This window comes from Chrysemys picta, unplaced genomic scaffold (genome assembly GCF_011386835.1).
Source record: "Chrysemys picta bellii isolate R12L10 unplaced genomic scaffold, ASM1138683v2 scaf2442, whole genome shotgun sequence".
NCBI classification, from domain to species: domain Eukaryota; kingdom Metazoa; phylum Chordata; order Testudines; family Emydidae; genus Chrysemys; species Chrysemys picta.
In genome coordinates this window covers 1-8,677 of record NW_027055145.1, presented here as the reverse complement: position 1 = coordinate 8,677, position 8,677 = coordinate 1, and the positions used below count along the sequence as shown (strand labels likewise).

The 8,677-nt window shown below is 51.3% G+C and overlaps 1 protein-coding gene across 1 annotated transcript; it reads left to right on the top strand.

The window, feature by feature from the left end:
- The first annotated feature begins 2,469 nt into the window (after positions 1 to 2,469).
- LOC135980264 (maestro heat-like repeat-containing protein family member 7) lies at positions 2,470 to 8,044 on the top strand. The gene is made up of 6 exons (XM_065580305.1): positions 2,470 to 2,619; positions 3,205 to 3,360; positions 3,760 to 3,882; positions 4,512 to 4,611; positions 5,025 to 5,087; positions 6,098 to 8,044. The coding sequence occupies exons 1-6, from the start codon at positions 2,506 to 2,508 to the stop codon at positions 6,331 to 6,333; spliced, it is 792 nt and encodes a 263-aa protein (XP_065436377.1). The 5' UTR covers positions 2,470 to 2,505; the 3' UTR covers positions 6,334 to 8,044.
- The last annotated feature ends 633 nt before the right edge of the window (positions 8,045 to 8,677 follow it).

Here is an 8,677-nt window from a genome sequence, read left to right as displayed (position 1 = left end):
GGTTATGATGCCTCTCCACAGAACCGACACACAAAGTTTTCCGGTAAGCACCCTGCTGCTGATTCGCTCTGTGTTGTTTTCAGCTTCTGCATTACGAAGAGGCCAAGAAGCTCCCACATCCAGACACTTTGGACCGTCTCGAGGAGTGGACAAAACACCCCAGCCCAGTTTTCCGTTCACTTGGTCTAAGAGGACTCGGCATCCTGGCAACCCAACCAGGGAAGGTGAGAGCCCAGGCTTGGTTAACTGGAAAACGACGAGGTGGCTGTGACCCAGTGGACTGAGTTCTGGGCAGGCAGTGAGGCACAGTGTTCTGAGCCCACCTCTGCTGCTGGCTTGCTGACCCTCTCGGTGCCTCCATTTCCCCAGCAGGAACGGGGATCACAACGGCCCCTCAATGCAGATCTTTCCTCGGAGAGTATTTTAGATGGGATTTTACTGCTTGGATTTCAGGTGGACGTTATCATTCTCCTAGGGCTACCACACGTCCGGGTTTCCCCGGACATGTCCGGCTTTTCGCTCTTTAAATAGCCGTCCGGGGGGGATTTCTAAAAATCTAAAAATGTCCGGGATTTCCCCCCAGTCGGCTATTTATCGACCGAAAAGCGGCTGACAGGGCGGCCCAGCGCCGCTCGCATTGGGGCCTCGGCAGCCAAAGCCCCTTCCCTGCCCCCCCCCCGCATCCCTTGCAGCCTTAGCACGCCGCCTGGCAGCGCTGGGGGGCGGGGCTGTGCGCCTGTGAGGGAACGCGGCGGCAGGGCTGGCAGCGGCGGCCAGAGACCCTCCCCCGCTTCCCCCCCTCCTCCACAGCCACAGCACGCCGCTCGGCAGCGCTCAGGCGGGGCGCTCCTTGGGGCGTGGAGCCAGACACCTGCTCTAAGCTGAGTGGCACGGTAAGGGGGCCAGGGAGTTGGAGAAGGGGGGCAGTCAGGGGACAGGGAGCGGGGGGGGTTAGATGGGTCGGGGGTTCTGGGGGGGCTGTCAGGGGGCGGGAAGTGGGAGGGAGTGGCTAGGGGGCAGGGCTACCCCCCCAATGGAGTGTCCTCTCTTTGAAAGTTCAGATATGGTAACCCTAATTCTCCCCCATGCAAATTACCCCAGCAGCATTCCTGTTCCTTCTTGGAGAGACCATTCCTGGTGCTGTCACAAAGGAAGACCTTGATTGGTCTAAAGACCTTAGCGAGCACACAGGGCCCTGTCTCATAGCCCCCTCCAGTGGCAAGACCCAACATTGCAGCACTGCCTCAGTTTTCCCCTCCTCGGCTTGACTTCACAAATACCTCGTTCAATAACACCCTTATTCAGGCTCATTTATTAAGACAAACAAGCCTTTGAAGGCCAAAGATAAAACCCTCAGAATCAAACCTGACAGTGTCCAATGGACTAAAAATCAGAAACAGGATCTTCTGCCATTACCACATCTCCTCTTCTGAGCTCACTCAACAAAGGTTCCACCCTGTCCTTAGTAAACATAAGAAAACTTAACTTTGGCCCCCTTCCTGGGCACCCCTTCTGCAAGCTTTTTGCCCCCAGGCTCTGCGGAGTTCTTTGTTCTCTTGGGGGAGGACTGCTTCCCAAGGCTTCCTCCCTGGAGGCCCTTTTCCCCCATCAGATTCCCCCTGCCTTCCCTCCCAGGGTACTCTAGGAACCACTCCCCCCTGCTCCTGCTTCCCCTTCCTTCCTGACAGCCCAAAATAGTTCTCTCCTCCTCCGCTGCATCTGATTAATGCATGGAGCTGGCTGGCCCCAAAGGCTCTGGCCCTGAGAGAGGCAGAGCACTCTCTTAAAGAGTGTTTGTGACCCTGCCCCCAAATGATATTTCAATGCCTTGCACTATCAGGTCCAAGTTTCTCAAACTTTGCAGAGGGTTCAGCTCTCACCTAGGACACCCCATGGGCCAGGTTTGATTTTTTCCCCAAGTTTCACCATTTGGGGGATTGTCTGCATGGGAAAAGAAGGTGGCTAGAAGTTTTCGTTTGTTTGTTTGTAAGTGGAAAAACTGTCCTACAGCTCAGAGACGCAATCACCCCAGGAAAAAATCACAATTGACTGGGGAGACAGCATGGAACATTTCCATCCAAAAAGGGAATGTTTTTAGGAGCGTATCAAAAGGAGCAACTAAAATGGAAACTGTGTACCAGCCTTAACTATGGAGATTGCTGCCAGCATCTGCTATAATAATAATTAATAGCACGTAGAAAAGAGAGCAAAGCCCCGAAGCAAACCACAACTTTGCCCACCCTACACCAGAACGACCCGGGACGGGGTTAGGATTCACTGATTGCCTCGTCAGGCATCCCCATCGATTCTAAAGCACCACGCCTCCAACTGTGGAGACGGAGCTTCTCTCTGACTTGGTGCCATGGGGTAGAATAAACACAGCCCTGGCACTGTGGCGTGTACTCACTGGAGGGCTGGGAGATCTGATGAGCCCCCCCATGTGTGTGTGTGTAGGTGGAACAAGTCAAGACCCTGCTGCCTGCCATCCTTTGGGGCTCGGATGAGATGGACGATGGGAGTATTCTGGAGGCCATCTCAGCTGTTCAGAACCTTCTGCAGAGCCTGGATGGGAGTGAGCTCACCAGCGTGGCCAGGAAGCTAATCCCCTTACTCGATGCTGTAAGTCAGGGGCTCTTGACCTGCCCATCCCCAGCCAGGCAGTGTTGTGACTCTGGAGTCGTAGTGGTGGCATATCTGACCTGATCAGTTCCGAGCCATTGCCTGGGCCTCAGGCATTGGTGACACCTTGGTCTCTCGTGTTCTGTGTGTGGCATGCAACCGTTTGGTCTCCTGAGGACTGATATGCTTTAATCTAACTCAAGTTAACATGCTCAATGTAGTGGTCATGGGGTGAAATGTAATGTCCTGTGCTTTGGAGTCTAGATGAATGAATGACCCTTAAATGCTATGAAACTATGAAAGTGTTGAACCCATTAAAGAAACCCTCCAAAGAGCCCTTCACTGTGGATGGAGCCAGCACTTACAGGAGGCCTCCAGGGAAATTTAGGAACCACTGTCCTAACCTGTGTTGTCTGCCCCTCCACCCAAACCTTTCTGCAAATGGGTGCCCTCTTGGTGGGCAGACCATGGAGTTATTAGTCAGACTGGCCCCTATCTGTGGTTTGCATTGTGCCGAGCTCACCGTGTAAGGAGAGTGTGAAGCTCCCTCGGTGAGATCCCCTCATGGTTGTGTGTCCATCACAGGTGAGACCCCAGGTGCGCTCTGCTGCCATCATGCTCTTTACAGAGTTGCTTAACACAGTGAAGAGGAGGCAGAAGCCCCTGCTGCAGGAGGAAGTGACCCGCAGCCTGGTCCCACTGCTCCTTCACTTACAGGACGAGGACCCTGACGTGGGCAAGGTGAGTCCCGTTGCCATATGCTCCCTGGTGCAGCAGGCCCTGACTGCTCCAGCTCTCCTGCTAGGTCTGTCTCCAGAGCCGCCTCCCAAAAGTGAAAAATCTCAGCCCTACCCGCTTACCCAAGCAAGTTCCCTGGCCTTCAATGGACACACAAGTGGAGATGTTTTATGGCTCCCAGCAGCCACTTCCTAAGTCACTGAACTGCAGCCACCATGAAGATCAAACTCCAGGAGCCTCCACTAATAGGAACAAAGAGACACCAAGGGTCAGCAGGATACCATGTGACCCCCACATTCCTTTCCCTCATTGATCATTTCAGCTGGCTTTTCACTGCAGAGTGACCACAGATTCCAGCTCTTCTCATGATGCAAACTCTCCTTGTCCCATCTTGTGTTGCAGAGGTGTCAGAAAGCCTTGGCTGGGTGTTTTCAGCTCCTGGGATGGTCTTGTCCTAAGCAGATTAACAGCAAGAAGGCTTGGCACACCCATCCCCGGGTGGTGGACAAGATCTGCCAGCACTCTGTAAGTGAACAATCGGCTTCTCGTGAGTGCTGCTTCTAGATGTGGGACCGGAAACGTGTTCCCTCACTCACTGCTCTGATTGCATGTCTAGTACTAGCATACTGCACTCTGGCTTCCTCTTAGAAGCACCCAGCTCCCCCACTCCTCCCAGTGCCTGTCAGATCTGAACAGCCAGACCTGGCCAGGAGTTCAGTACGGAGGTGAAAGCTCACAACATAAAGAATCAGTTGATGGCAAAAATGCCTTCCGAATCCTGCAGGAAACTGGATGTCCCCATTTTTCACCTTACCCCAGCCCATTGGCCACTTCTGCACCGTATTTCCTATGCTCTGCACCCTCTCTAATGTCCTCCCCAGATGAAGCCCATACAACCGGGCTTCAGTGTTCTCTAGTGCCAGGCTCCAGCCCTGCAGTGCCAGCAGCTCAGACACCAGCAATGTGTCTGGTGATACTTTGAAATGGTCATTTAATGACTCCCTGGCATGTAGATGGTCGCCCCCAGGATACATGGAGATGGGAGCTGCATTCTTCCCACCCCTCCAAGCCAAGCAGCTACCTGGAGATGAAATCTCTCTTCTCCTCACCCTGCGGCCCCAGCAACGAGAAGCTTCTTTGGTTTCTATTCCTAGGTGCTGAAGCTCAAGAGCGTATCTGACATCTTGCTCCAATGTCTGGATCACCTCCAAAGCCCCCAGGCTCCAATACGACGGGCAGCAGCCATCTTTATCGGTAACCACGACTTTTCTTAAGCAACTTCTATCTGAGAGGTTGTCCCGTGTTCTGCTTGGAGGGCACTAGCAGCAAGAATTAACCCCCTAGGATCCCAGTGTCTAGATTTCCTGTCCTTGAGGCAGTTGGGCTGGGGATTATATCAAAAGGCCTGGAGCAAATTACAACCCTACCCTCTAGCTCCACCGACTGGAATCCCTGCGGGACTGCAGCAATACCATAGCCATTGGCAATCAGGCTCTCTGTATCTTCCAAGACATGAGCCTCTTTGTCTTGGAGCTTGTGGACTTGTCTGATTATCCCAGGGACCACTTGAAAGCTGTTTTGCTTGTTGGAAAGACTGACATTTTTTAAAAGGTAGCCCCAGGGGAGGTGAAAACTCCTGCAAGATTCATTTCCATTGTACGTTCCAGGTTGCACTGTTCAAAGCTCAGAGCCCGCCATGGTCAGGCAAGAGAAGGAGCTGATACTTCAGTGTAAGTAGTTGCCACATGGCTGTGTTTGCATGTGGAAGGAGAGCTCATGCTCCTTGTAGAATATCAGGGTTGGAAGGGACCTCAGGAGATCATCTAATCTAACCCCCTGCTCAAAGCAGGACCAATCCCCAGATAGTGTTTGTTTGTTTTTTAAACCCCAGTTCCCTAAATGGCCCCCTCAAGGATTGAACTCACAACCCTGGGTTTAGCAGGCCAATGCTCGAACCACTGAGCTATCCCTCCCACTTGTGAACCAGTCTAGGAAAAAGTGCAACTCCCCCGCCATGCTGCTGCATTGAGTTCAATTTAGACGTGGCCAGAGGTAGCTGTTGAGAGAGCCTGGACATCAGTCCCAGCTTTGTTTTCTCTGATGTCAGGCGTCACTTCCATCTCCAGGTGCCAGAAGGTTTTACCAGGAGAAAGTAAATGCCAGGCAGGGTGAGAGGCCCTGGCATGTGTCAGGGAGATGGTGCTAAGGAGGTGGATGCCCCAGAATGCAGTGGAAGATGGTGCTGCCAAGGGCAGATGTCCCTGAGGACTTAAGCAGTTATCAGATGGCGATGACACTGATAGCCCTGGTGGGTCCAGAGCATCTGGGAGGAGTTAGTTGCTGTGGAAGTTCAGGGGCGGCTCCAGGCACCAGTGCAGCAAGTGCGTACCTGGGACGGAAAGCCACGGGGGGCGGCGTGTCGGTCGCCGTGAGGGCGGCAGTCAGGCAGCCTTCGGCGGCATGCCTGCGGGAGGACCGCCGGTCCCGCAGCTTCGGCGGCAATTCGGCGGCAGGTACGCTGAAGGCGCGGGACCGGCAGATCACCGACAGAAACGCCGCTGAATCCGCGTGACCAGCGGACCGCCCATAGGCATGCCACCAAAGGCCGCCTGACTGCCGTGCTTGGGGTGGCAAAAAACATAGAGCCGCCCCTGTGGAAGATACAGAGGCCCATGGTGCAGGTGCTAGGGCATGCTAATACGATATGTGTTTTGACCTGAGCTTCCTCTCTCTGCCTCAGCTCTCAGTGGCCTGCAGCAAGATCCGGATTCCTCTGTCCGTCTCAGTGTCTCACGGGCCATTCAGCAAGTTCGGGATGGTGGCAGAAACCAGTCACCTCAGACCCTAGGAGCTAGATTCAGGAAGCTGTTCTGCTGCTTGACTGGCCAGGAGGAGAGGGAAAATGCTCCTGACAGAGATCTCTTGGGTGGCCCGGACCCTTCCCAAAGCCACCGATGGGACTCAGGAGGGCCCTGAGTTTCAATTTCATTTTGAAAACTTTCACTGCTGCACACATTTGAAAGATAAGTTGATTTTTTCCCTGAAGTTGAATGTTGAGATCATTCAGGTGTGCTGTAATATCACAAAAGAAAAAGAGATCTTGATTCCAGGACTCATTTTCAAGCTCTGGGAATTTTATTGGCCCATTTTCTAGGAATTTTGCTACCTCCTCTTTCAAAGCAACGAAACGCTGGAGCACTCTTCCTTGACTCAATCACCTCATTTCTGTATGGTAGTTTAAGTCATTGCACTCGGTGTCTACCCCTTCAAGAAAGGCTCAAAATGTCCTATGTTTTAGTCCTCTAGAACGGATGTAGTTTACAATGGAAACTACCACTGACATTACATGCTCAAATTTTAAGACTTTGCCTGCTGATGTATAATGCAGTGATGTTTGGTTATTTCTCTCCCGATAAATTCTTCAAGAAGAGTAACTGCTCCAACATTTTTTTGGCACATAGCTGGAGCACCATCAGTACAAATGGCCACCAAGTTTGTGAAATCTAATCCCGACTTATCATTCATGCACTTTATCACTTCACTGGAGATTTCTTTTCCGGTTGTGCGACCCGTCATGGAGCACATGCCAGCAAGTTCTTCAGTAATTTCAAAGTTTTTATCACTACCTCAATAAAAATAAGAAGTTGGGCAGTGTCTTTTAAATCAGTGCTTTCATCCATAGCTAGGGAGTAAAAGCAGAATTCACTGACTCTCTGCTTTAACTGATCACTTAAATTGGTAGAAATGTCAGCTATTCTTCTCCGTACAGTCATGCGTGATAGACTGACATTCTCAAATATTCCCCTCTTTTCTGGACATAACTCAGATATAGCAATCAACATACACTTTTTTAATAACTCGCCTTCTGTGAAGCATTTCCCAGCAGCAGCAATTTCCTTAGAAATTTTAAAGCTTACTTTAGTAACTGTATCGTTCTCAGTGCTCACTTTCTTGAAAATTTGCTAACTAAGCTGTTCTGCTGCTTGACTGGCCAGGAGGAAAGGGAAAATGCTCCTGACAGAGATCTCTTGGGTGGCCCGGACCCTTCCCAAAGCCACCGATGGGTCTCAGGAGGGCCCTGAGTTCCCACAGAGAAGTTGGTGACTGGAGGAGGTCAGCTGAGCCACCACCCCAGCGCCGAAGCCAGTGCCTGCATGATCCTGTGGTAATTACCTGCATTGTTCCCCATGAGATGTAGGCAGCTGGGGATGAGTTTAAGTGACCCCAGTACTGAGCAGAATGATGGCTACTGGCTCCAGCTAAACAAAAAGGTGACAAGACTGTTAGTGTAAAACCAAGGGCATTTGCTCTCACGTCTCTGTCTTCCTTCCATAATGGAACGAGTTGCAAGAGAGCTGGTTCATTACATCAGCCACGGCATTAATGACCTTTTCCCTTTCTTCTGATTAGCCTCCGATCTCTGATACAGTCTTTGTGACCTTGTAGGAAGAGATGGAATCTGGATGATGGGGATGGATCACTTGATAAATTGCCCTGTTCTGTTCATTCCTTCTGAAGCATCTGGCACTGGCCACTGTCAGAAGATGGAATGCTGGGCTAGATGGACCACTGGTCTGATCCAATATGGCTGTTCGTATGATCCAGGCCTCTAGTTCCCCTTGGACAGTTAAATAAAACCCTTCATCTCTCCATCCATTGACATTATATAATCTCACTTGTCTTTAGACACTTGGGCCAGCACTTTCAAACATGGATGTCAAAAGTTAGATACCTAAATCCATACTTCTTCTTCAACGCTTAGCCGAACGGTCGGCCGTAGCAGTTGTTCACCATCGATCGGTTCCTGTGCTTGACGGGCCGAGAGCCCAACGTCGGAATAAACTTGAGGCACCCATGTAATAGGGGGCCTGCCTTTGGGCTGCCTGCACCCCTTGATTGGTGGAATTGTCTCTCGGATGTTACGAGCCACTCAGAACGGCGTCTGCGGACAATGGCCCCAGTAGTCTGTAGACCGGAGCGACCATAAACATCTGCTTTGCAAATGAAGTCATTCCACTCTATGCCCAATATACAACGTTGGCATTTTATGTGGAAAGCCTCCAGCTTTGCCCACTCTGAGTGGCGCAGTCCCAATGTTTCTTTTGTGATATTACAGCACACCTGAATGATCTCAACATTCAACTTCAGGGAAAAAATCAACTTATCTTTCAAATGTGTGCAGCAGTGAAAGCTTTCAAAATGAAATTGAAACTTTTCAGAAGTCAGCTGTCAAAAGGTGAAATGTGTCACTTTCCCACTTGTGCACAGCGTATCCCTCAGCACAAACACGCCGAGTTAGGAGAAAAATATGCAAAGCACA